This window comes from Sciurus vulgaris, assembly GCF_902686455.1.
Source record: "Sciurus vulgaris genome assembly, chromosome: 11".
Taxonomy (NCBI): Eukaryota; Metazoa; Chordata; class Mammalia; order Rodentia; family Sciuridae; genus Sciurus; species Sciurus vulgaris.
The window spans coordinates 112,437,036-112,463,595 of NC_136472.1; the positions used below are offsets into that span (position 1 = coordinate 112,437,036).

The 26,560-nt window shown below is 47.5% G+C and overlaps 1 protein-coding gene across 2 annotated transcripts; it reads right to left on the reverse strand.

The window, feature by feature from the left end:
- Positions 1-860: 860 nt before the first annotated feature.
- On the reverse strand, positions 861-26,532 carry PCSK7 (proprotein convertase subtilisin/kexin type 7). Of its 2 annotated transcripts, XM_079105211.1 has the most exons (17): positions 26,299-26,532; positions 24,764-24,894; positions 23,813-24,292; positions 22,983-23,117; positions 22,238-22,403; positions 20,744-20,834; positions 19,723-19,777; positions 19,126-19,264; positions 18,229-18,329; positions 15,535-15,702; positions 15,060-15,167; positions 14,469-14,571; positions 3,719-3,875; positions 3,107-3,201; positions 2,224-2,317; positions 1,832-1,949; positions 861-1,552 (listed from the first exon to the last, which is right to left on the reverse strand). In XM_079105211.1, exons 3-17 carry the CDS (start codon positions 24,278-24,280, stop codon positions 1,187-1,189), a joined length of 2,364 nt encoding a protein of 787 aa, XP_078961337.1. In that variant the 5' UTR covers positions 24,281-24,292; positions 24,764-24,894; positions 26,299-26,532; the 3' UTR covers positions 861-1,186. The 2 variants fall into 2 exon arrangements, 1 of the variants encoding a protein (XP_078961337.1); XR_013757878.1 differs by lacking the exons at positions 861-1,552; positions 1,832-1,949 and having other exon boundaries at positions 2,300-2,317; positions 2,797-3,201.
- Between the last annotated feature and the right edge of the window lie 28 nt (positions 26,533-26,560).

Genomic DNA, 26,560 nt, shown 5'->3' on the forward strand with positions numbered 1-26,560 from the left:
GACTGGCAGAGTTTGATTTGCCCTAGTCATTTCTGTTGTGGTTCCAGGAAGCCCAAGCAGAAAGCAGGTGGCATCTGGGGTTTGTGCATGTTCCTGGCTGCTGTACTTTGGAGGACTTTTAAGGCCCCAAGGTCCCATGGATAGGAGAATGAATCTTGAGGACTAGAGGGGAAGAGGAGCAACCTGACTACTTGCATTAGCTTTGGGGAAGCAGAAGAATAGATGGGGGAGTAGCAGAATTGTTTGGAAGGTTTTTATTTTGGAAAAGCTGTGCAGAAAAAAAAATCAACAAAATGTTGCTGTGAAAAATGAAATCTTAAGCATTAAAAAAATTCAAATAAACTGATTAGCTCAGAAGAAGGGAGGAGGCCAAGAGTAGGAGCAAAAGTCACAGCCTGTCAGGCACAGTGGCCTCTGGGGGATGGGAGGGGAGGCATTTCCCTGAGCACTTTGCAGAGGAAGACAGGGTGGTCATAGGGTTAAGTGGCAGTGGCTCCCCAGGCTGTCTCCTAAAAAACTTGTGTCTCACACAAGTCCATAATCCAGCCACAGACTTTCCTAATGAAGTGGCATGGGCCCTGGGGAGCTGTGCCCTGTCTCAGCTGTGCCAGGAGCACCATACTGATCCTTCAGAAGGAGGAAGGGTTGGGGTGATGGCAGAGGGAGTCAAGGGCATGTTCAAAGTTGGCTTCAGACCAGGAGTGCAGGGAGGGATAATGGAGGCAGCTGCTTGTGGGGCAGGCAGTCGAGGACTTTACCCAGCCTCCCACAATCCCTCTTCCCCAGTAACCCAGTCATGTTCCTGTGGAGACACTCTCGGGCTATGCAGGCACCTTCTCCGCCCGCACACAAGCGGGGTTCCCTGTGACCTAGATCACTGTCTTGCCCAGGAGAATGGGGAGGGAGGGAGGCCTGCCCTGTGCAGGCACCAATCCCTCGTTTAGGAACTTCTCACCAAGCCCTCCCAGTCAGTGGGAGAACCGTCCTGTGTCTCTAGCCAGAATGTTCTCTGGCATCAGTCCTCTGCCACTTGTACTCAGGAAGGCCCTCACCCTCCCGAGAGCAGCCAGGAAATGCTGTTTAGGCTCGGCTTCCAGATGTAAGCATCAGGTCTGCTTTCTCTCTGGAGCTCCCCAAAGTCGGGAAGGAAGAATCTGCCCCACGTCGCGTCGGTCAGGCTCCAAAGTCAGCAAATCTGCTCCTCCTTTCCCTGTACGAGGCCTGAGGGCTGGTGCTGCTGAGGGCAGTCCAGGGCGTTTTTGTTCTGGAACAGGCTCCAGTTCCCTTCATCGAGCAGGTCTGAGGTGAGGAGGCCAGAGGTGGTAGGAGAGCCCCCTCTGTCTGTCTCTGCTCCATCTAGATCCTTGCTGTTGCAAAGTGGCACTGATTCTAGCTCTGTCCCCTCTTCCTTGGATTTTCGGCTCTGTTGGGGCCAGTGGCAGGGTCCACTCCTACAGCCTGGAGTGGAAGCCACATTCCTCTGGCTCAAATATACTTCTAGCATGTAGTAAATGGTCCAGAAGATGGTGAAACAGCCCACCAGCACCAGGGTCTGGGGAAAAGTCAGGCACCTATGTTAGGGACTGCTTCTAGCTCAGAACCATGAGCTTGGGCAGTCTCCCCTTCTGGGCACTGCCTCTCCCACCCCTCCCCCTCCTCACAGCCCTCCCCCTCCTCACAGCCCTCCCCCACACAAGGACTGCCCCCTAAGAGAAGGAGCAATTCTATGAAACCACTGTTGGGACCCAGGTCTTCCCCACCCTTGCTGAACAGCCCCAAAGACTAAACCCCCCAGCACAGTCCTGCCTGTCTATAGCTTTTGTCCTAGTACCTTGAGGGTGTTCGGGGTAATGGTGTAACCATCTTCCTCAGGAATTTTCAGCCCAGGTGGGCAGGGCAGAGCAAAGCCATCGTGTAGATATTTTCCACTCATGGCACTTTCTAACAGCCTGTGGAAAAACAAAGGGATGAGGACGCGCTACTGGACATGGTTCCTTTGCCATCTGCCCTCACCCATCCTCCCACCTTACTGATGAAAGGAGGAAGAAAGCCCCACAGGAAACAGGGCAGGAGCACTGGGGGTTCCCAGCGCATGGCTCTGTCTACTGGTTTGAGCCTGGAGTTGGGAAGCCCAGCTGGGATTCAGAAGGAGATGGGGCTCCTGTGTGCCTCTCCCATCCCTTCACGAGTTGCCTTCCCTCCGGCACATGCAGCTACACCTACCTCTGTCTGTCCCTGATGTCTACTGGACTCCACACGGAGCCATACAGGGTCAGCTGCCAGTGCTGGAGGATGCCCACCTGGAGCGGCTCATCTCCTGGGTGGCAAGCGGGAAGTCCATGAGCAATGCCCCTCTGTTGGCCACACCAGCCCGCCCGCCTCCCGAGGGGACTCAGACCAATGGCGTGCTGTAAAGGTTGTCTAACTGTGTCCCACAGACCCGGGGTTCTGCAGAAGCACCTCGCAGGGTGCCCTCAGGATGGAAAGGGAAGGCTGGAAGGATATGCTCAGAGCAGAGTTGTGCCTTTAGTTTCCATATTTTGGGGTTTCAGATGGGATTTTTTTGGAAAGAAAAACTACCTTTCCACCAAATTAAAGGTTTGAAAACCACTGATCTGGTGAATACCTCACTTGACTGGAAGTTGGAAGGGCTGGGCTCAGTTTCCAGTCTCCTCACTGATATTGCAGGTATTGAGTATTCACTGACCTTCACTACTATTGTGACTTCATACAAGTCACTTCAAACCTCTGGGCTGCAGTTTAAAAAAAAATGGTGAAAGTTAGTCCTGCCCTTACCTGCCTACCAGGGCTGGCCGAAGGATGGTTATATGTGAAAAGACTTGAAATGTGGTTTCAACAAGGAATTTTTGTTGCTATCCTGAGGAAAAATGGATCAGTCACTTCTCCAAGGAATAGTATAAATGAACAGTTTTAGAGATCAGTGCTCAATTTTTGGATGGGGCAAATTTCTTGGCATCTACCCTCTTAGCCACCGGCAACCCTGTGTATTCCACATGGGACAGCTTCTGGGGGGCCTCTGAGAGCCAGAGGGACCAGAAGACAATCAGGAGAGGCAGGGCCCTGATGGAAGGGCAGGGAGGCTCACCTACATCCCTGATAACAAGTCTGTAGATGCCTTTTGCCCTTTCTCCCCAGCACCGCACAGTGGAGAACGTCCAATCGTTGAAGCCATTGGGATCCCTAGGGAATGAGCAAAGCAGAAAACATGGAAGGCACGGCACAGGGAGCTGACCCTTCTCCAGAAGCATCATTTTCTTACTGTAGCAGGCACAGAAAGGAGCTATAGTCATTTTGGAGGCAGTCAAGTGGGGTCCTCAAGGGCTGCCCCTTGCTCCTGGGATCTCAGGGAATGAGGGACTCGGTTCCATGTGGCAGAGTGGAAAAAGCTAAACTGGAGAGAGCGTGGCCTGGGAGTCCCACACGTCTACATTTATTCTTACTCTCAGGTGTTACTAGCTCCATAACTTGTTTACTCATCTGCAAAAGGAGGTAACAAAGTCTACTTCACAAGGTTCTTTAAGGATCAGAGCAAATACATGTAGAGTACAATGCTTAGCACATTGTCAGCACTTGAACACAGCATGTGATCAACGGCTTCCTGCTGCCAGCGATAGCCAGTGCCACACTTGCTTTAGGAGAGTGCCAGCATCCATTTGAAAAGACTCTTGTTGCAGGGGTCATGGACAGGTGTACGTACGAGTCCATGCTGCGGGGGGCGCCGATAAGGGACATCATGCCACTGGGGCAAAACAGTTTCAGTTCCAAGCTGCCGCGTCGTGGGTGAGTGATGGAGACTGTCACTGCCACATGCTCCAGGGTCTTCAGTCCTGACATCTCCAGGTCCATCCTGCTGACTGTAGGAAGTCAGGCTGGGCAGCTGGGAAACCAGCCCACAGACACTTACGCCCTCACTTCATCCCAATGTACACAAAAGCACGAGCTTACTGATGCCACACATACCAACATCTATGGCAAACTGAACTGTGACCGGGTGTACCCTGGAATGCAGTGGTGCTTTGAAGTTCATAACCTAGTTTAGAGTATAGATGGGAAAATAACATACACAACCAAGACCCAACTGAAGGGCTAGAGATGAAGCTAAGTGGAAAAGTGTCTGCCTAGGATATTCAAGGCTCTGGGCTTGACCCCTAGCACTGCAAAAACAAAACAAAACAAAAAAACCAAAACAATAAAAAACATAAATAAAAACCCAATTGAGTAACTTCATTTCATTCATGCATCCAAAAATTATCTACTGAGTACCTCCTAATTTTCAGGCACTGTATTAGATGCTAGATAAGTTGGATATGAACCCTGCCTTCTATTTGCACATGGAAAATGATATGATACGACATACATAATTGATAAGGGAAAAGACATGAGTCAGGTGAGTTGAGGTAGATAATAGACATGCTGAAGAAGGAAATGAATACTGATTAGGAGAAGATATTCTAGAAAGGGGAAGTGGTGTTTACAAAGATAAAGGGGTAAGTGGCATATATAAAGAGATGAACAAGTCTTATATATGGAAGATAATAAAAGATTAATTTTTTTTTCAGTACTGAGGATTGAACCCAGGAGCTCACACTTGCTAATTAAGTGCTCCACCACTGAGCTACATCTCCTATCCTTTTTGATACAGCATCTTGCTAAGTGCCCCTGGCCTCCTGCCTTACCTTCCCAAGTCACTGGGTTTACAGGCATGTGCAACCACACCCAGGATAAAATTAATTAAAACAAAACTACCAAAGTAGATAAAGTTTGAGGAAATCGTGCTGAATGGAAAAAGTCAATCTCCAAAGGATACATACTACATGATTTAACTTACATGACATTTATGAAATAATATACCTGAGGAGATGGAGAGCAGATTTGGGGTGGTCAGGAGCTCAGGATGGGAAAAGAACATGAGTGTGAGGTAACTTGAAGAAATCCTATGATGTCATATTTTGGACCCTGGTTACGGTGATGGTTATGCAAGGCTGCACACATACACAAATACCGACTGCATGTCAACCTGGTAAAAACTGACCCACGTGAATTGTACTAACGTCAACTGCTTGGTTTTGGTATTATTATTGTGTATGATGTGATTGGAACAGGGGTGCATGAGATTTACCTGTACCTTGTTTTGCAACCTCCTATGAATCAACAATTATTTCAAAATAAAAATTTGAAATAAAAACTAATGAAGTGCAAGACTCAATTGGGGCTTGTTAAAAAATTAGATAGCAATAAAAATAATTCTTTCTTTTTAAGTAGACACCACTGTATTGGTTTTATAAACTTTCATTTAAGGAAACCATCAGGTTTACTATTTTATTAGGACTCAAGTGACACTCATCTGTTTCAATTGAATCTTTTTAAAGGAACTTTTCTTCCAAGAATTCATTCCCAGTGCAAGACAGAGAGCAATACCTTCATTTTATAGATGAAGAAGCTCAGAGAGGTACTAGAAAAGAGGGGAAAGGAGACATAGGATGGGAAGGGCTTTAACATTTTTAAAATGTTAAAAAAGGATTTGAGAACTATTGTAAATTATTGAGCAAGGATGCAGTTTAATTTAAAAATGCTTGAGGAAGATTTATCTAATAGCTGTTTGTGGGTAGGATGAAACATGGAGAGGAAAATCAGCTCTAGGGGATGAGGTGATGTGTGCATGGATAACTGGGACAGAAGGAGAAAGGAAAGGCCCAAGGTACTCTTTTTTTTTTTTTTTTTTTTTTTTTGGTGGGGGGAGACAGTACTAGGGACTGAATCCAGGGCCTTACACATGCTAGGTAAACACTATACCACTGAACTACATTCCTAGTCCTTTATTTTTTAATTTTGAGACAGTCTTGCAAAATTGTCCATACTGGCCTTGAACTCCCAATTCTCCTGCCTCAGCCTCCTCAGTAACTGGGATTACCACCATGACCAGCTTTCTGTCCTTCCTAATCCTGATCTCCTCTTAGACCCCTCATTATATTCAGTGAAGAGTGACAGTTCCCCTTCTTTATTGTGACATCAACATCCATGAGAACTACCTCTCTAATGCCATAACTTTTTTTATTTTTGGTACTGGGGGTTGAACCCAGGGTGCTTTACCACTGAGCTACATTCCCAGTCCTTTTATTTTAAGACAGGGTCTCACTAGGTTGCTGAGGACCTTGCTAATTTGCTGAGACTGGTCTTGATCTTGCAATCCTCCTGCCTCAGCCTCCTGAGTTGCTGAGTTCACAGGTATGTACCATCATGCTCAGCCTAACTCCACATTTTTTACTTCCCATATCAGCCACCTATATCCAGGACCATACCCCAGGACTGGTTCACTTCTGAGTGGAACAGTAAGTTCCACTGTATTTCTTATTATGTAAGCAATACAGATTAACTGGAGGTAAATTAGAAAAGTACATGAGCAAAAGTCAGAATGGGTGTGGCGGTGCCCAACTGTAATCCCAGTGGCTCGTGAGGCTGAGGCAGGAGGATCGTTGAGTTCAAAGCCAGCCTCAGCAACTTAGCGAGGTCCTAAGCAAATCAGCAACACCCTCTCTCTAAATAAAATATAAAAAATGGCTGGGGATGTGGCTCAGTAGATAAGCACCCCTGGGTCCAATTCCTGGTACAAAAAGAAAGTCTAAATGTAAAGGCACCTATAACTCCTGATAATATGTTGGTGATTGTCTAACACATCATACCTAGCCTGTGTGTGTGTGTGTGTGTGTGTGTGTGTAGGGTTTATTTTGTTTAATTCCACCTGTCTCACTTTGTCTGAAAATACCCCCCTCCTCTGTTTGCTTGGCCCTTCCTTTCCTTGCCATCCATCAAGTTCCTTTCTTCAGACTGGCCAAGGTCCTGCAGCTCCTCTCTACAACACTTTGTTTACACCTCAAGCTCCCCTTGCTTTCTTGTCTGTTCACAGCAATCTTGGGCAAATGTCAAACACTGGATCAGCCCAGTTATCCATCTTCTTGGAAGGATCTCCTTGCTTATGTTTTTCCTTCTATGCACAAAAAAACAAACATAAATAAGCCCTTTCTCCATTCTTCATTTCCCTCTGCTTCCTGGTTTTAAGAGCATCGGCTCTGGAGCCATCTAGCCTGGGTTTAAATCCCAGCTCTGCCACTTATTGACTGTGAGAATTGAATTAGTTGCCTTATCTATAAAATGAAACTGGTAACAGTACCTATGACACTGTTGTTAGGATTGGTTACAGTATCTGTACCTAAAGTGCTTAAAACAGTGACCTACCAAATACTAAGCTTACATAATTATTATGTATCATTCCTTTTCCTTACTGCCAAACTTCTTGAGAAAATCTTATATATTCACAATTGCTAGTTTGACATTTTTTTCCTATGAAAATAGTATTGTATGTACTTTTTTTCAATACTGGGGACTGAACCCAGGGCTCACCCATGCTAGACAAAGTGCTCTATCACTGAGCTACATTTTTTTTTTTTTTTTTTTTTTTTTTTTTTGTGGTGCTGGGCATTGAACCTATGGCCTTGTGCTTGTGAGGTAGGCACTCTACCAAACTGAGCTATATCCCCAGCCCCAGCCCCAACCCCAGTCCTTTGAACTTGTGATCCTCTGGCCTCAGACTCCTGAACAATGGGGATTACAGGCGTGTGCCATGGTGCCCAGCTGCAAGTCCAGTTTTAAATGTAAGTTGATTCTAGAGTGCCTATCATGAAAAAGAACAATTTCTTACTCTCCCCCTCATCTTTGTGACCCATTCTCTAGAGGCAAACACTATTTCTGGTTGCTTTCTTTTAGGATCTACCTTCATGTTTCTACATAACAGATACATACAGCTATTTCATGGTTTATCCAACTTCTTTTTTCTTTTGGAGAAGGGGTCTCACTATGTTGTCTTGAACACTATGTTGCCTGACTAGTCTGACCTCTGGGCTCCAGTGATCCTCCTGCTTCCACCTCCTGAGTAGCTGGGACTACTGGCACATGCTACTGTGCCCAGCTTTCATGGCTTATCAATTTGAGACATTATTTATTGACTTTCAGTATAACTGATGAGAATTGAACACACTATGCCCACACCTTCTCTCCAACTTGTCCTTCTTTCTGCCTTCTCAAACTAATTATATAATAATTTTTAGGTAGATCAATATTTTATTTACCTTATGATGACCCTATAAATACAATATGGAATTTAGCCAAGCAGCATACAAAGATTATGTTTCATTTCCTAAATGACTTGTTTCCCCTCTGGAGTTAATAATTGCCCTGGTTTTTTTTTTTTTTTTTTTTTTTGTTTGTTTGTTTGTTTACTTATATTCATATCTCTATCACTGATTCTTCCCAAACTGCACAAAAGAACCATAAAACATTCCTGAATATCATTTTTCTAAATGAATGAACAGATCAGGGGCTCCCTCAATGATATTTGCCCTGAGAATTCTCTTTGGAGCATTCTGTCCCTTTCCTACCTGTGGCACTGCTGTTGAGCTGGGACCTTCCTTTATCCCACCTGGGCTTTTGCTTCCTCTCTACCCTCCTTCTCTTCTTCCCTCTCCTCCTTCCTTCATTTGCTTTCTTCCTTTCCTTTTATTCTCTTGGTTTAATTCCACTGATTGACAATAATCATTGGTTGACAAGACTTTCAGAAGAGTTTTTTCAAATGGCTAGTGATTCCTGTTATCTTCAAAAGCCAGTTGGAAGCTCTCACCACAGATGGAAAATTTCACCTGGAAGGTCCAATGTTACTTGGACCAGGGCCTGATTATGTCACTGGAGGAGCCCACATGTCCGCATCTTTGTCTTTTGCCAAGGAGTCATTCCATTTCTCCGTCAAGGAGTTTCTGAGCTCTTGGCTGCAGTGCCCTGGGATCTGAGCAGCTGGCTTCATGGAGAGGGTCTCCTTTTCTCAGTGTAGTCCCTGCCTCCTACTTTGTGCTACACCTGGAGCCCCTGACTCTGGAGAATAAACTTCCTGACTCCTATATGGAAAAGGAATGGGCTATCACTGGCTACTAGGATAAGAGAAGATGACTGGAGTCTAACCTGCAGCTGACCCCTATTTTTAGTCCCATACTTTGTCTTCTATAGCACATGGGGCCTCTAAGTTCTGAGCCTTTTGGGTACCATGGCAGGAATGGGATTCAGTTTTCTTAGCCCTGCTCACTTCTCCATTCTTTTCCATCTTCCAAAAATGTGATGAAATCTTGTTTGATGTAGTTTTCTCTCTCATTCTTTTTATCCTTGTGCTTATATCATTTTTATTCCTTTATTCTTATTTTTGTCAGGTTTTGGGAGAGAGCAGGAATAAAAGCATGGGTTCAATTTGCCAGCTATGACTAGACATCTTCTCCTAGCCTCATTAATTGTTTAGCCAGCTGCAATCTAGCTGGTGCCCTGTGAATACACTGGAGTGAGTCTTCCCCAGGTCGCCAGTGGCCTCTTTGTTAACACCGGTCGTGCTCTTCAGTCCTTGTTTTACTTGCCTCTTTTCACTGAAACCATCCTCTCTTCCTATAATGCCACTCTCCTGATTTTTCTCTTGAGTTTCAGTTTATTACTTCTCAGTTTTCCTTAGAAACTCTTTTTCTCTGTCCACTCATTTAACATCAGACTTCATCCTGAGTCCTCTTTCATACTGTCTACCTGTAAATCCTGATGATTTCTAAGACCTTTTTCTTCCATGACTCCCAAATTCATTACACCCAAAATTTATTTATTCAACTGTTCTGTAGGTAAAATCTTTAAAAGGTTTGCAGAGAAGCCTCAAATATAGCATAGCTCAAGTTATCTTCCCTAGTTCTCTTTACTTCACAGCCTTGCCCACATCTGTTCCTCCTCCTGGATTCCCAATTCCACCTGATAGCATCACCATCTAGTCCATCACCCAAGCTAAACCTGGAGACCTTCTCATTTGTAACTATTTTTAAAAACAAAAGATATTATACTTATTTATGTAACCATATATAAATACTTAAGTATAACATTAATTTATATATATATATACACTTTATTATAGAAAACTTCAGACATATATAAAAAGAGAACACATGTTCTCAACACCTAATTTCAATAATTATTGATATATTTGTTTCACAGATGACCTCTACTTCTTCCCTCCCAAATTCCTTTCACAGAATCCCCAGGCAGTGAACCAGTATATCAGTAAAGATTTCAGTACATGTGTCTAGAACATGAGGCCTTGGGCAGATCTTTGAATCTTCTGTCTCCCTTACATCAACCTTAATTGGTGACAATCTAACTCAAAGGCTCCTGCAGGCTTCAAGGTAAAGAACAAACACATGGCCTATCTGCCACCTCCAGTTTCCAGTTTTCTCCTTCCTGCACACCATGCTCCAGCCATCCTGAATTACCTACAGCTCTCTGAAGATACCCTTGACTTTGTACATGTTGTTCCTGCTGCCTGATGTCCTTTTCCTCACTTTTCTCCTGGCTAGCTGGTATGGTAAAACTCAGGTTCTTTAAGAACCCTTCCCTGCTGTGCTCTAAACGCATCTGCGCTGTCTCCAGGGCTGTGTCCATGATGGTGCACTCTGTTGCACACCACACTCTCGCCCTACCACAGGGAGAGTTCCCTAGGAGCAGAAGTCACTTCTTATCCCTGAATCCCTAGAATTTTTGTAGTGCCTAGGGCAAAACAAGTTCTACATATTTGCAGAATGAATGAGTGAATCAAATCAAGAGATACTTCAGAGAAAAAAAAAAAAAAAAAAAAGACTAAACTGCTAGGGAAAGGCTAGGAGACCTGGGGAGCTGGGGAGCGGAGTGGGGACAGAAGGACTGAAAACTTCAGAGTTTAATGTCTGGGGGACTAGGAGATGGTAATTGCAATGACATACGTGGAAGAAACTTGGAAAGAAAGCTGCCTTTTGAGCTGGGTGCAGCAATGCATGACTGTAATCCCAGTGGCTCAGGAGGCTGAGGCAGGAGGATCTCAAGTTCAAAGTCAGCTCAGCAACTTAGTGAGGCCCTAAGTAACTTAGTGAGACCCTGTCTCAAAATTATATATATAAAATGGGCTGAAGATGTGGCTCAGTGGTTAAGTGCTCCTGGGTTCAATTCCTGGTACAAAAAAAAAAAAAAAAAAAAAAAAGCTGCCTTTTGAGAGGTGATAATGAAATCTGAAATTTTTTATGTGTTAAATGCAAAATAGTCTTGGCAGAGGTGGAGAAGAGCACTGAGGTGGCAGAGAAGGGACATAAAGGAGAATAAATGACATGTTATGAAACATTATGAAATAAAATAGAATCCAAAAAGGAGTGCTTGTCTGTGTTAGCAATTTACACAGTGGCATATCACATCCATTTTTTAATTGTGTGGGTGGGGACTGGGTGGTAATGCATGTGAGTATATTACAATGACTCCTACTTGAATTCAATGAGTTAATAAATGAAATGAGCTATTACTGGGTGTGCGTGGTGTGTAGCTCAGTATTAGAGCACCTGCCCAACGCGCGTGGGGCTCTGGGTTCCAACTGCAGCACTGCAAACAAAGCAAGAGTCAATGGCACACAGAAAGCACTCAAGTGTTAGCTGACGATCCTCATTATTATTATTATTTGGTTTGTGGTAAGTTGAGGACTTTTTCACCTCTTACCCTGTTCCAGAAGATGTCCCAGTTCAGTGTGCTCATAATCTAATGAAAGCTCTGACAATCTATCTTCACCCGTGAGGGAGTAGAATAAGAATTAGAGGAATTTTGTGGAGAGATGGAAGCTGAAGTCATAAACACGGAAAGGAAACTGAAGGAGGACAAAGAGCCATGGAATGAGTCTTAGAAGACACTCACAGCTCTGGAGCAGTAAACAAGCCAACGAAAAAATGGGGTAACTTGGGCAGAGGACAGAGAGGACTAAGGAGTAAAGGGGGTCACAGAAGCCAGAGGAAGAGAGGGGTTGCAATGAAGCCCTCATTAGTAGAGTCAGAGTCCAAAGAAGGTTAACAAGGATGGACTCTGAACTAGTCCCTGGATTAGTCCAAGGGGCACAGTTAGTGGTGAAGTGAGTCTTCCAGGGCAGAGGGACTGCGCGATGAGAGGGAGCAGCGGCTTCACTCAGTTCAGTTGAAAGGCTACTGGTCGAAGGGAGGTGGGGACTTCAGTTGGAAGGTGAAAGGAAGGACAGAGGGAAAGGTGGGCTGAAGAGGGAAGACATGGAGAGGTGAGGAACAGACTCACTGTGTGGGTAGAGGGTTAGCTAGCATACTCAGACGTATGTAAGGACAAAGGATAAGTGCAAATAAGTGTTCAGGAATCTTCTAACCCACAGACTTTCTTCTGAGAAGTCACTCTTTCCCAAACTCAACTCTCCCTCCTACCATCCTATGTCCTATGTCTGGCGAAGATTTTAGACCCAGTGTTGAATTAAGAACTGAGGGAACCCGTCCCTTTTCCTCCTAAATTCCCGTCAGTGGGGAGAAACGAAAACCTGTCTTGCTCTTCAGCAGTGCTGTAGAAGATGGCAGCCATCAGCCATGTGACCACTTAAATTTAATTATAATTCAATTAATTTAAACTTCAATTCTTCAGTCACACTAACTACATTTCAAACATTCAATAGACCCATATGGGTTCACAGATCTAGAACATTTCCATCATGGAAGACAGCCTTGCAGGACAATGCTACACTGGAGTCTTAGAGGTCTTTCACATCCTTCTATATTAGGGACATTCAGCTCCTTCTACCTTATAAAAAGTTCCTTTTATTAGCTCCATACAAGGAATCATACAAGGATTCTGTTAGGAAAAAAAAACTATAGCTTTGCTGTAGGGGAGGAGGTTTCTCAACTGCCTGGAACTGAAGTGGTCAGTTCTATGCTCCTGGGACTTGCTTCCTTCTAAGCCAGCCCTCAAGCTTACACCTTCTCTAATATCTGCTCAGGGGTGAATGTAGTCATGTCAAATCACCTTTCCTGGCCTCTGAAATGAGCATCAGGACTGCTTGCTGCCCTGGATGAGGGCCTCACTAGCCAGCCTCCCTGGATCTATCCCTCTCTCCTCTGCATCCTGCTCTGTCTCCTAGACCATCTTCCACTCACCTCCCTTTCTCTTTGTCCTAGTGACAAGAAATTGCCAGATGCCTTGATACCTAGGGAATTTTGTCACTCTGGGGCAACATGCCCTCATTAGTGGGAAACGGAGGATGACAAAGCTGGAAAGGTCCCTAGTCCTCTAAGTCAACTTCTTCATCTGACAGATGTGATGGTAAACAGCCCTGAACAGGAGGGGAAGGTTAAAAGGCATGTGATCCCCAAGACTGTGAGTGCAAAGCCAGGCTTTCAATGAAACTGCATTCCTGGGTGTGCTTTTGAACTTCTCTGCCTTGGCTGATGCCTTATGCCCTTTCCAAGATAGTATTCCTTTTACGGAAAATGCCATGACTGGAGCCCTAGGTCTCCCTTCGTATGCAGGGAGACTGGCAAGAGCTGCACATGCTTAGGGAGAGCAACTCAACTCTTCTCGGCGAAAGCTCCACCCAAGGGAGGTTGCCCCCTCCCGCCTTCCTTCTGGGCTCCCTCCTTTGGCCACTCCTCCTGCCATGGCTCTGGTTTGGCTATTTCCTAGGAGGACAGCAAACATGAGGACAGGGTTCTGATCTGGGTATGAAGTGTGATGTCCCTCAACTTTCACAAAAAAAAGTGAGTAACTCTGCTTGTCAAAATTCCTCAAAATACAATAGAAATAAAACAAAATCCCCCAAGGAACAGAGGGGTAAGGAAAACTTGGAAATGTGCAGAGCAGCTGTGGGTGTAGCTCAGTGGTACAGCACATGCTCAGCATGTGCAAGGCCCTGGATTCAGTCCCTGGCACCAAAACAAAACAAAACAAAACAAAACAAAACAAAAATGTGCCGACATGGGGTCCTCTAGTACAAGCATCCGGGTCCAGTTGCTTTTTCTCTGGGAAGGGCTTCCGCCTCTGTGCTCAACATAAAACCACATCACTGACTTAGGAGATACACCCCACCCCCACCCCTTCAGAATTCTAGCAACCCTGGTAACTCCAGTCTAGGGGATCTCATACTTCTGTCCCATTCCCAACAGACCACATCTGGCTCTCTCTCTCTCTATGAGATAGACGCGAGAATCAAAGGAAAGAGTTCCCAACTCTTTTACTTCATCCAAAGGCCACTAGGATAGAGTGGTCTTGTACACAGGCACTTCTTTCAACTCCTGCTAAGTCTCCCAAGTCCCACCTCCATCCCGCCCACCCGCCTTCCTAGCCGGTTGCTCAGCAGCTCCTTTTCGCTACTAGGAACTCAGGAGAAAGGTCTTGTTTAAGCAGCCAGGGGGCCAGCCAACTCAGAAGCAGCAACATGTCCTAAAATGGTCAAAGAAAACTCCACAGGTTTGGCTGGAGCTCAGCTCCTGAAGGAAGGGGGGAGAATCTCGCAGGGAGGACGAGCTTCACTTCCCCATCACTGCCCAGGCCTCCACCCTAAGATTAACCCTTCTGGACTGACTACTTACCATTCCACAGTACCTCCAGGGAGCTGGGTAACCTCGGAATAGCCTTGTTCTCTTTCAGCATGGGACTGACATAGGAAGCTAAGTAAGGGACAGATGTCCAGATCTGTTAAAGAAAGGGGGTATGGCAAATCAACAGACTTCTCTCTCTCTCTCTCTCATACACACACACACACACACACACACAGGCCAATGTGATCTTTAAGGCCTAGCCCTCTATTTTTTCTCTCCTGTCATCATCTTCTTTCATTCCTGAGGCTCCTGCTGTCACCCTGGAATGCTTCTTAGGGCATCAAGTCAAGGAACCAGAGAGATGGTTATGTCCAGGGTGCACAATGAGAACTGGAGCACCTGAGAGGCCCCGGCTATCCTCTGCTCCCATGGACTCTGCCAATAAGTCTGGGAGCTTCAGTTCAGTGCTGAGTGGTTTTCATCTGCAGTGACCATCAGCTGTGATGAAGGTGAAAGTGGTTGAGTCAATGAAATGAACGAATATTTATTAAGTGCCTGCAGTGTGCCAGGCGCTATTTTAGGCCTCGTGCCTTTCATCGGTTACTCCACCCTGGCCATCCCACCTTGCCAACGCCTGTTCACCTTGGCTGCATTGACGAGTCTCCACGCGTTGAGCAGGCCGAAGCCATGCTGGTGGCTGTGGCTGAAGCCTGCCTCATTGGTGAGCCAATCTGCACGGCGGTCCTCGTACTGAAAGCAGAGGCCTGGTTCAGTCTCCTGCATTACCTACATCCTTGCTTCCCACTTGCCAATCCACTGAGGCCACCAGGAATGGATTCCCCCAGGAAAGCTGGGACCAAAGGTCAAAGTCCCATGATGTCACCACCCCAGGAGCTTGCTTCTAGAGAGGGAGCCCAGCCAGAGCTCTCCTTTGCAGAAGAGATTCGAGTGAGTTTAGGCCTGTGGTCTTGATGGGATCCCCACACCACTTCTCAAACATACCATTCTGAAAGGGACTTGACACCTAACATTTGGGACATTTAGAATCTGAAGCTGCTGATACCCAAACCTTGGGGTGGGCTGGGTAGGGCCACTTGTCTACCTGCCAGTATCTCACCTGAGTGGCTGTGAAGACAATGATGTGCTGGACATCACGCCACGTGAGGCAGGGCCGCACCTGCAGCATGAGGGCTATCATGCCAGCTGCCAGAGGTGCTGCAGCTGAGGTCCCTGTGTGGCCCTCTGTGCAACCGGTGCCCTTCTGAAGATCCCAGTCAGTGGTCACCTAGGCAGTGGAAGGGGGAGTGGGGAGGGTTAGTGACCAAGCTCCAAGGTATGGAGGGAGGGGAACCACTTAGTCCTCAGAAAAACCCTCTCTTGTGGGTCCTTTCTTTGTCAGACCAGAATGGGGGCCCACTAGCAGGAGAGAGGAGACCCTTAGTCCTTCTGGCCCCACGAGGAACCTCCATATAATCAAAATGAAAGTTGCTCCTGAAGGCATGATTGTGGAAGAAAAGGAAATGGAGATGTGAGAAGATTTTGATGCAGACAAGAATTTCCTATTCTTGTTCCTCTATTTTCTTGCTACCATTCCCAAGTTCCACCCCAAATCCTTCAACCCCTACAGTCGCACTAGACAGAGGAAGTGCCAGGGGAGCTGCTGGGCCTCAGTTGGAGCTGGGACAACAGTGACAGCATCAGTCAAGGAAATACAATTTGGCAGCTCAGCCACTGGGGCTGAGGTGACATGGGTGCAAACACAGGGAGTATGTTCCCAGGGAGACAGCTGTGTCCTTGCCCACCCAGGCTTAGCATAGGCTCAGTGTGTACACGGTCTGGCACCCTGCTCTGTGGCCACCCACAGGATAAGCTGCCTCTGGGCTCTGACTGGTGGCTTAGCTGGGTTTTCAGGAGCCTCCCTTTCCACTTGTGGTTCTGATCTGGGGTGTGAGAGTGGGGGAGATGGCATCTGTCTGGCATCAAGTTCTTTTCATGTCCCATCAACATGGAGCCTCCAAGGGATTGGCTGAGGAGGACCCTGCCTGAACCTGCTCCACTATGTGGCACTTGGATCCTTAGCCTATAGTGCCAGCACAAAGACTCTGGAATTCCTCTCTTCCAAACTTCTCTTTTGGGTAAGATACCAGGGTACCAACTTCTGCCAAGAGCTGCCCTTTCTCCATTGTGCTCATTGCTTCCCTCCCAGCTGCTACAGCAGCTGCCAAGAGATGTAATTTTCACCCAGACACTGTACACTCCCAGAAGGAAAGGGAAAAATACTTTCCAAGTTACAGTCTCAATGAGGTAGGAAACCCCATTGGTGCCAGGAAGCAGATTGATATTTTCCTGTTAAGGAAACAATCTCACAATGATAGTCCAATGTGTAGCTGTGAAGCCTGTGAACTTGCCCAGGGTGGTGGCAGTCCTGTGCAACCAGAGGGAAGACCAGGGGAGCTCCCCAGGCCATAATGGTGGAAAGCACATGCCCGCACCCCTGCCCTTAGAAAGACAGCTCCACCCAGCGGCCCTGGTCATTGGCTAGAAACCAGCAACGGGAGGTTTCCAGGGCAAGGACATTCCAAAATGGAAACTTGGCTAAATAAACTCTTTTCATTTCTGGATAAATTATAGTTTGGATGGAAGGTGGGGTGAGGGTGAGAAGCCGAGTTGAGTTTGGAGGGGGGAAGCCAGGTTCCACAGAGCAACAGTGACAATGGCTAGGGAGCCGTCTTGGGAATCTGCCTGGGGCAAGGTGAGTGAGGTCCCCCAGAATACTTCCAGGGTGAGTAGCACGGTATGTTCCTGCTCTTTATCCAAACCCAGCCTGGCCCAGGGTGGGAAACGCCAGCGCAGGGACCCCAGGCTGCCCAGCAAAGCCTCTTTTGCTTTTTACTTCAGTTCACTCCCTTTCTTCTTCTCCCTGGGGTCGGGGAGGAGGGAGTAGGGGTCAACTGGCACAGAGCCTTGGAACATTGTGTTGACCAGAAGTCATTTACGGGCATAACAAAATTTTAGTTTTGGAAACTGAACTTGACCCTGCAGGAAGACAAAGCTGCCTAATTCCCAGTGGCCCCGGAGAGAACTTCCAACCCAGCCACTGGAGAAATCTGACACCAGTTGGCTCCAGCCCAGCTCTTATTGGAGCTTCCTATACCCATGTTACACTGTATGGGCAACAGGGCCAGGCAGGGAGCTCTAGGATGATGATGGTCCATAGAGCTGGCTCAAACCTGCTTGGAAAGAGCCCAGCACAGTGGGCAGGCAGTAGCCACTGGATCCTTCAAGGTTCCATGGGCTTAAGCAGCTCTGGTCCCCTGCTTCAGTTTCCATGCTATGGCTCCAATGACAGCTCTAGGCAGGAGCTCTATGGGGTTGACAGGAGACAGGCCCTCTTTCCCACCGATCCCACAGAGATAAGCACTGGCTCTACTCTTGAGGACCAACATGACAGAACTCATAGAATTCTGGGAGTGCCATGATTATATTTCTTAAGTTCATGGAAAGTAGCACAAACCCAAATTCTACCACAGGGAAACATTTCAAAGAAGTTGTTTAATCACTGCAACACTTGTTTCTATAACAATATGTACATTTTTCCCAAGTTAAAAATTTTAAGATCAAAACTGTTCATGAAGATTTATGGAGTCCTCGGTGGTTCTCCCAACAGTGGCATGCCTTAAGAGTGACAGATCTGTGAAGGCAGAGGAGCCTGAGGAGTGGAACCAGAAACAAAAGAACACCTTATGATGCCAGAGAGGACTCTTGTGGGAAGGGCAGGGGCAGGAGGGCAGAGGGCCTGGGAGGCACTCACAATGCTCCGGAGCATCTTGTCCCCACCACTGAAGGTGACTGCCAGCATCGAGGCACATTCCTCGGCATAGAAAGGCATCCGGCCCTCCTCATCCACAGCACCTGGGCACAGAGGGATATGGGAGCTGAGATGAGGGAGCTGCATAGTGGCCTGATGGTATCAGAGTTGTTTTAGTTATTATCTGGGGTAGCCATCTTGAGTGGAAAAATGATCTGAGCTGTCATAGAATGCCCATAACTTCATCTGAATAAGCAGCCTCAAGTGGCAGAGAGTTTTCTGAGCCCTATGACTATTCTTCCTGTGGGCTCTGGGGAAAAATCAAGAGGCTTCCACCATTATACCTAGTTACTCATTTTTTCCCCAACATTTACAAAGTATCTACTGGGAGTCACATACTGTGCTAGGCAATAGGGCCATCTAGAAAAGGCCACATCCTGATCTCAAGAAACCTACAATCAGGTGGGAAGCTGAGCAAGTAAATAAATATACTTGTTGTGACAAATGCTGTGATAACATAGGTAAAGGACACTTAATTTAGGCTAGTAGGGAGTCAGGGAAGGTTTTAAGCAGGAGGCAAATGGGCTACGGAAAAGAGAGTCCAGAGCAGAAGCTTAGTGGTGGTTGGGCTGGAGGTGCGGAGGTGATCTTTAAGGAATGGTTGAACTTGTTTGTAGGAAAGCCCTAAGATCCCAAGAGCAGGGCTAGTGCTATTTGAGCCCAAAGAGACACTTGTGCTCATACATTTAGATAAGACACAATGATTCCCCAAAATACACGGTGTCTGTCTGACACACACACATACATACATTCTCTCTCTCTCTCTCTCTCTCTCTCTCTCTCTCTCTCTCTCACACACACACACACACACACACACATACAGAACCATCAGGTCACTACCTATGGTGACTGTGTAGATGGAGTTGGCATAGCCATCATAGTTGCAGTTGTCATTGTGCTGGCCTCCATTGCCACTGGCTACCACAAAGATGCTCCCAAAGCCCTGGCGACCAGCCATTACCCCGTGTTGCAAGGCAGCCTGAGGAGCAAAAATGTCAGGTATCAGTTGAGGAGCTCACAGAAAGACTTCTACCTACCAAACCAGCCCCCGTCTCCTCCCCTTCTAGAAAGAAAAGGGAAAAAATGTTCAAAGGGCACTGGGTATGGGAGAAAGAGATTTAGAGGTGGACATGGGATGGGGAGTTGTCCATTTGATGGATGCACTCTGTTTATCAGATGACAGAGTGGGGCCAGGAAAGAGAGCTGCGAACAAGATCAAAGGGAAAAAACTTAAAAGCGTTGCTTCATTTCTCTGAGTGGTGCCCTCTACCCCAGGTTAGCTGTGCTTTCTTCCTGAGAGGAGGCAGCAGAGCTAGATGGCAAAAGTCTGGCCTTGCAAGTGGGAGTGAGTGGGAAGAGGGATCAACTTATAGTAGTTCTTCTAGGACTGAATGACGAGAGTGTCCAAGGCCCCTTGTCTTCATGAAGTTCAGTTACCTTTCCAAGCTGGTGGGGGCCATCCACTGTCTTCCCATCATCATCTGGGCCCCAGCTGTTGAGAAATATACACAGGGAGCAGCTTGTGGCTGTGGCTACTCACTCAGGGACTCCCAGTCTCAGCTGGCCACCCTTCTGCCTATGGCTCTTATTGTCCTCCCAAGGGTTCTAATTCAGAACTCCCCCCCCCCCCCCAATTTTTTTTTTTTTTTTTTCCCATACTGGGGATTGAACCCAGGCCTTGAGCATACTAGAAAAAACCCTACCACTGAGCTACATCCCCTCCACTTGGATTCCCATGACTAATAGACCTAGGGCACAAAAGTCCATCTCTGCACAGGGGAACACAGAAGTCTGTGCTAAGGTTCCTCTTTTCCCTGGAAATGTCTCCAATTTAGGACTACTTTATCCTGCCTCTAAAAGTCCTTTCTCAGGTCTCAGGGAACAGGGATTGTACACAGTGGTAAAGAGAAACAGGTTACTAGGGATCTACTACTAGACTTGATGGCAAGGCGTGAGTGAAGGGATGTTCCATGTGGGTCAGTTCTTGGTTCTTAAGCTGAATTTTCTGTTGTCTAAGAGGAAACATATCTTGTGGTTGATGTCAAGGATTTAAGAGGACTTGTTAAGGGAGAGGAGTAGGTACTATCAATACCATGGGGCCACCTGACTCAGTTCCTTCTTATCCAGTCTACCAGAGCCATAACCTGATGGCAAGGACTGCCTCTGGGATTTAGTTTACCTGGGGTGGAAAGGATAGCCCAGTTTCTCCTGGGGGCCTTGTAAGTTAAGAAAATTAAAAAATATGGGCAGGCTGGGTACTTTTTGTGTGGCAAACTGAATACTGGGATGATGGGAACTTAAGACTGAGGACCCAGTGGCTGGAGATCTGAAGAAATGAGCCCCTCTTCTGACCTGCCTGAGTCAACCCATTTTGCTGTCCTTTTGTTAGAGGATTCCTCCCAGGTATGCCAGCCTCCTGCCCTCTACCTGCTCTGCCTCCTCTGAAGCTCTGCCTCACCTGCAGCTGTAGATGTCATTGATCTGATAGTGCTTGTTGAACGCCACAGCCTCCATGCTGTCTGTGAGTGGTCCGTCCAGTACCCGGATACCTAGGCATTGAAGACATACCAGCTCCTCACTAATGCTGGCCCTGCAAGAACTGTCAACAGTGCTAGTTCCCTAAATGGGGGGCTGGGTGATGGGGAGCTACATGTGGGAGGCCTACTTTTTCCCTCTTATACTTTTCTGTACTTTTTGAATTCTTATACCATGTATTTATATTACTTGTCCAAAATTAAAAAAAAAAAACGAAACTTTTTTTAAACAGTGCTAGGAGTCAAACCCAGAGCCATGTACATGCTAGGCAAATACTCTACCACCAAGCTACATTCCCAGCCCTTTTTACTTTGAGACAGGGTTTTTGCAAAGTTGTCTAGAATGGCTTTGAACTTGTCATCCTGCCTTAGCCTCCTGAGTAAATGTGATTGCAAGCATGCATCACCATGCCCAGCCAAAAATATTTTTACTAACATGCTGGAACTTAAGACTTTAATGATCTTGGAGTCCGGTACAAAGAGTGGGGCTAGAATGAAGCTAACCAAAACTCCCTTATTATTTTCACACTTCATCATGGAAAGCACCTAGTGCAGAGCTTGATTTGTCAAAGGTGTTCAGTAAATGGTGTTCAGCACTATTACCACTCTCAGGGATGCCTAGTTTTACCCTCCAAAGTAGGGTGGGTCATATCCTGGTGGACCACGGAGGGACAAATGGGGCTTTGAGAAAAAGGGAATTGGACCCTGAAAGTTTCAGGCCCCCTCTGTAGTTTCATCTGCAGAAGGCTACTGCCCTCTGCTGGAGATTAATAGAAATACAGCCAGCCCATTGGGTCCGTAGGTTCCCAGGCATTTACTAGGAATCAAGGGGAGGGCTCGCCTATTCATTCCCTTCACCTTCTGTCATGACAAAGACTGAGAGGTGAAGGAACCATAGAACCTTTTCTAGTTTAGGACTGGTTACTCAGCTCTCTTGAAAGGACGCAAAGCAACTGTGACCATGAGTAGCACTGGGGGTTGGGAGGTGGGCCTGTGAGAGCAGCCTCCATATACAAAAGAGACTGGGAAGGAACAACAGATGAGAAGACACTTTGTAACATATGAAAATATGAGTATAATGTAGTCAAGTTGAAGGAGTTGTTACGAGTATTTGGGTCCTTGATGGGGCACAGATAATCAGAAAAAAGGAAGAAACTGACGGGGGCGGAGGGGCGGGGGTTGGGCCTCCAGCCCACATCAAGAGCATCTCTACTTTTATCTGTTTTATAGTGTGGGGCTTGCTGCTAAGAAAACATGTTTGAAAAAACAGTGAGCTAAGTGTCCTATTAAGGGCTTACCCTTTGCTCTAGGCTGTGCACACTTGGGTGGAATAAAGTTACACAATGGGGGTGTAGGGCAGGGAATGACCACGATGGCCACAGGAAAGTCCCTCGAGGCAGGTAGGAAGCCCAAATTACCTGCTATGCGGCTCCCATAGGCTACGCCCACTGCACAGAAGCTATTGTTGGGCACAGCAGCAATCTCTCCTGCACACCGTGTGCCGTGGTGGTTGCCATTTTCCACATCCGGGTGGGGCATGGGGTCAGGGTCGTTAGAGTTGAGGTCATAGCTACCCTCGGGGCTCTGAAATATTGAGGGGTGACATGTGGTCACTCACTGGTTAGAGGGGTCAGAGAGAGAAAGGAAGTGGGAGTTTGGGATTCCAAGCAAGGGCAGCAGGCCCATCTCTCTTCAAACCACGGGGGCTACAAGATATGAGCAAAGGACACTGGGTCAGAACAAAGAAGTGCCACATCTCTCAGCATACTTCTCTCTGGCCTATTACAAGAACATGCCCACATTTCTTAGATAAAAGAGATTTAGGGCTATCTGAAGGTCATGCTTTGGAGAGGGGAAGGTACTCAGGACAGTGGAAAGGGAAGAAGTTGCCTACCCGGGCCACTCCTTTCTCTCCAGAGAGGGAGCAGCAACAGGAAGCAGGAAGTACCTCCTGGGATTGCTCTCCCTTGGGGTTGGAGCCACCTGTTGTGCCTTAACTGCCAACCTGGAAAGCTGGCAGGGAAAGGAGAGAAGGAAGAACAGCACCCCACCTCCCAGACTGTTTGGTTTGGCTCAGTGCCCTCTAGGAAAGGGGATAAGACTGAGGCAACAGGAAGAAGGGAGTATGCCAGGGGGCGGGAGTGGTCGCCCCAGGTCACTCACATAGTTGGGTGCAATGTCCTGGATGGTATGCTCCACTCCGTCGTCCACTACCACCACTGTCACCCCTCGCCCAGTTACATTGCGCTCCCACACACCTGTCACGTTGATGTCCCTGCCAGGGCTCCGGCGGTTATTCTACAGGAGAGATGGGGTAGGAATCTAGTGACACACAGTCCAGCCTAGAGATAGACAAGTCACAGCTAGCAGTCCCTTTTCACCTATGAACTTCACCAAAGAGCAGACAGAGGTTACAGATCAAAAGAGCACTGGGAAACAGAACCAAGGGAGGCACATGACAGCTCTGCCATGACTCTGGTCTCCAGGGAAGGTTGGCATCACTCATGGGCGACTCAGGGTGAAATGGTAGCTAGGGTTATGGGTTGGATAATATGATTATTATGCAATAATGTCAGTAGTTATCACATATGAAATAATTTATACTGTGTGTCGGGCATTGTTCTAAGTGCTTCATATATCTTAGTTCCCTTATCCTAGTCATAACTCTAGGAGGTAGGTACTTTATAGTCTCCATTTTGCAGGTGGGGAAAGTGAGGCATAGAGAGGTGAAGCAGCTTGCCCAAAGACAAATGCTAGTTAGTGGCAGAGCTGGAGTGTGAGCCTGGGCAGCCTGGCTGCAGTACTCACACCAAGCACTGCAGGACACTGGTTCTCCAGGGAAAGTAGGGGCTGAGGATGCCATACTACCCAGCCCCCAGAAATGTCCCCTCAGCAAAGGATGAGACAAGTGAAGAAGGATTTGGTAAAAAGCCTACTAAAGAGCTAGATCAGAACCTCTCCATCTGAAATGGACACTGCAGGGCTGGACTCACCAGGTGCCACTGCTGTGGGTACTTTGGGTCATTGAAGTGGACGCTGCGCTTGGCCCGCTTCAGCAGTCTCTGCTCTGAGTGCCAGCGCACAGCTTTGTGCCTGGTCAACACAGCCTCTGCTTGTTGCCGGATGACCTCCACCTCCATGGCCTGCCTGTGCCCAGCTGGCTGGACAAAGAGGTAGTGCCCCTGGAGCTCTCCAATGCGTCCAGCATTCACCAGTCCTGCAGCCTGGGCCACAGCATGTGCCTGCTGCTCCAGACTTTCTTCCTCTTTCTCACTTTCCAGACTGTCTAGATGCACAGCCCAGCTTAGCCCCCCTGTGCCCTGGGCATCAGGCCCACCTGTCCCTGCCAGGCCCATGACCCAGGGAACCAATAAAAAGAGCCCGGCTAATTGCAGCCAGAGGCAGGTGGGCAGGCCCAGGGGGGCATCCAAGTGTGGCACTTTCTGTCTCCCCTTCGGCATCAGAGCAGCAGGCTGTGGGCAAAGAGAATGGAATAAAAGAGATAAAAGAGGTAATAACCACAGGGGTCTGAGAGGGTAACTTTGAGCTCTCTCCCCTGGAAACCAATCTCTATTCCAATTATGAAACATTTGATCCTCTCTTTTTGATCACATTTACCCTGGACCAATGAAGCTAAGCCCTAGGTGGAGCATGGGCCAGGACTAACCCCAGTGGATGACCTCCCATGGCATGATGTGCCAAACCCCACTACACCAGATAACCAAGAGGTGTCCAGTTGCTCACAGGCTCCAAGCGCCTCTTCCCAATATTGCTACTCTCAGGGCTCCGAGGACATGTTACTTCCACAAACAACTGGTAGCAACATGACTGTTCTTTAGGAGGATGCTTCCTTTCTTTATTTTGAAGGGACAAATCATATCCCAGCTGACTTTAGTCTAGTTGTCCTCAGGGCTAACTCCCATGCAATGAGGCTCCATTCCTACCTGGGCTCTCTGTGAGGTTGAGCTCCTGATTTGGCTAACCGCTTCATCCTCATTTTATGCAAATGGAGAAAAATTGCCACCTTCACTGTGAGTACTGTTGACTTTGAGCACAGGCTGAAGACATGTGGGCCCTAAGAACAGAAAACAGTGTCCCACCAATCCCAGAGGAACAAGCAGAGGCTAGAGCCAAGGACTAGTCGCCAAGGACTAGTCACCCAAGAAGCTGGACAATGATAATTGTCATTGCTAGAAATCTAAAACCAGTCATAGACTGGAACAGCTCTGATACAGCAAGGTCAAATCAGTACAAAACCCAGCAATCCTATTCTTGTCCGATCATGCCACCCTTTTTCATTTGTTTCCCTAGAGGCCCTAGCAAAGAGCTTAACTGTTAGCCCAGGGAGGTAGCAGGGTGAAATAGGAAGAAAATCAAAGAATGAAAACAAAACAGGTATGAAGGGCAAGAGGGCAACTGGGAGATAAGAAATGGCTGAAAAGCTGCGCTGAAGAGATGCCCCTGTAACCACCTCAGCAGGTTGGTTTGGAAATGAAGGCTCAGGCTCTGAACCTGTCCTCCAATTGCCCAGGATCCACAGAACCAGGTAAATGGTCTTAAAAGCACAAAAACAGATAAAAGGGTCAAATTAGAACTGGTGGGCCACCATGGGGACCTGCAGATGTGGTGGCTGGACTCCTTTAAAAGCTTCTGCTGTCTACTGATTCCAACTGGGGGCCAGCTTTGAACTCTGACATACACCCAAAACGAATCAATTAGAAACATTCTAGAAAAACAGGTATTTCACTGAAGACTCCTTGGAAAGGGAGAGGACTTAGGCTACCTAACATTTCCCTCCAAGAGTCTCCATTCCACATTTCTCTCTTTTCCTCTTAGGTTCCAGGGCTTATTATCTCTCAAATTCTTCCCTACCCTCCAGTAGCCTCCATTGTCTCAAGATACTCAGGTGTCTTCCCCAGACTGCATACTCTACTAAGTAAAAATTAAACCTTTTTAGATATTCAGGTAATGAGCCATCTAGGTAGGCTCCTTCAGTCTCAGTACATCCTACCGCAGATTTCCGGAAGAAAGAGAAACTCGAGCCCTTCCTGTCTCCCACAGGCAGATCAGCACTTTTATCCCCTGGACATCTGGAGAAATAATCTTAAACACCTTTTGAAAGATCTCCACCTCGCCCATCGGCTAGGCCTATCTTTACCTTCTTCTCCAGGAGGAAGGGCAACTCGAAGTCCAAGATAATGCTCCTAAGCGACTGTCCTCCTTGCAGCCTCTACACACTGCTCATAGGAACCAAGTCATGTCCAGAGGCTAGTTTCACCGATTCCCCCTCCCCTGTCCTCAACTGCTTCGTGTAATGTGTCCCTTTCTTCATTAGGACCGGGGCCCCGAACCGCTGGGACCCCCCGCACCAGGACTGAAAGCGCCTCTGTGCAACGCCCTCATCCTTAGACGCCGGCTGCTCTCAGTTCTGGGCCACCCGGACTTCCAATGTCCAGTCCCCACCTACTTCTCAACTCACCAGCCCGGCCGCAGCTGCCGCCGCCGCCTCCCTGCGGAAACTCGCGGCTTCCCGGGAGCCCGAGGAGCCAGTGACAGCAGCATCACTTCCGCTCGGGTGTCGCAGCCAATCAGCTGAGGGTCCTCCAGCCCCCGCCAACTCATCGGGCCCAGCAACCGGTGCTCCGGAACGGAGCCTGCAGGAGGCCTCCGCGGAGCGGCGGCAGGGCTTAGGCTTAGCTCGGGGGGCTCCAACGCCCGGAGTTCTCTGGGCATCTTCAACA

Excerpts from the sequence above, each read along its gene's own strand:
- PCSK7 (XM_079105211.1), bottom strand. The coding sequence starts at position 24,280 with ATGCCGAAGGGGAGACAGAAAGTGCCACACTTGGATGCCCCCCTGGGC. Across the intron at positions 19,265-19,722 it reads GCCCCCACCAGCTTGGAAAG|GCTGCCTTGCAACACGGGGT; the intron begins GTAACTGAACTT and ends TTTGCTCCTCAG. Across the intron at positions 1,950-2,223 it reads GACATCAGGGACAGACAGAG|GCTGTTAGAAAGTGCCATGA; the intron begins GTAGGTGTAGCT and ends GTTTTTCCACAG.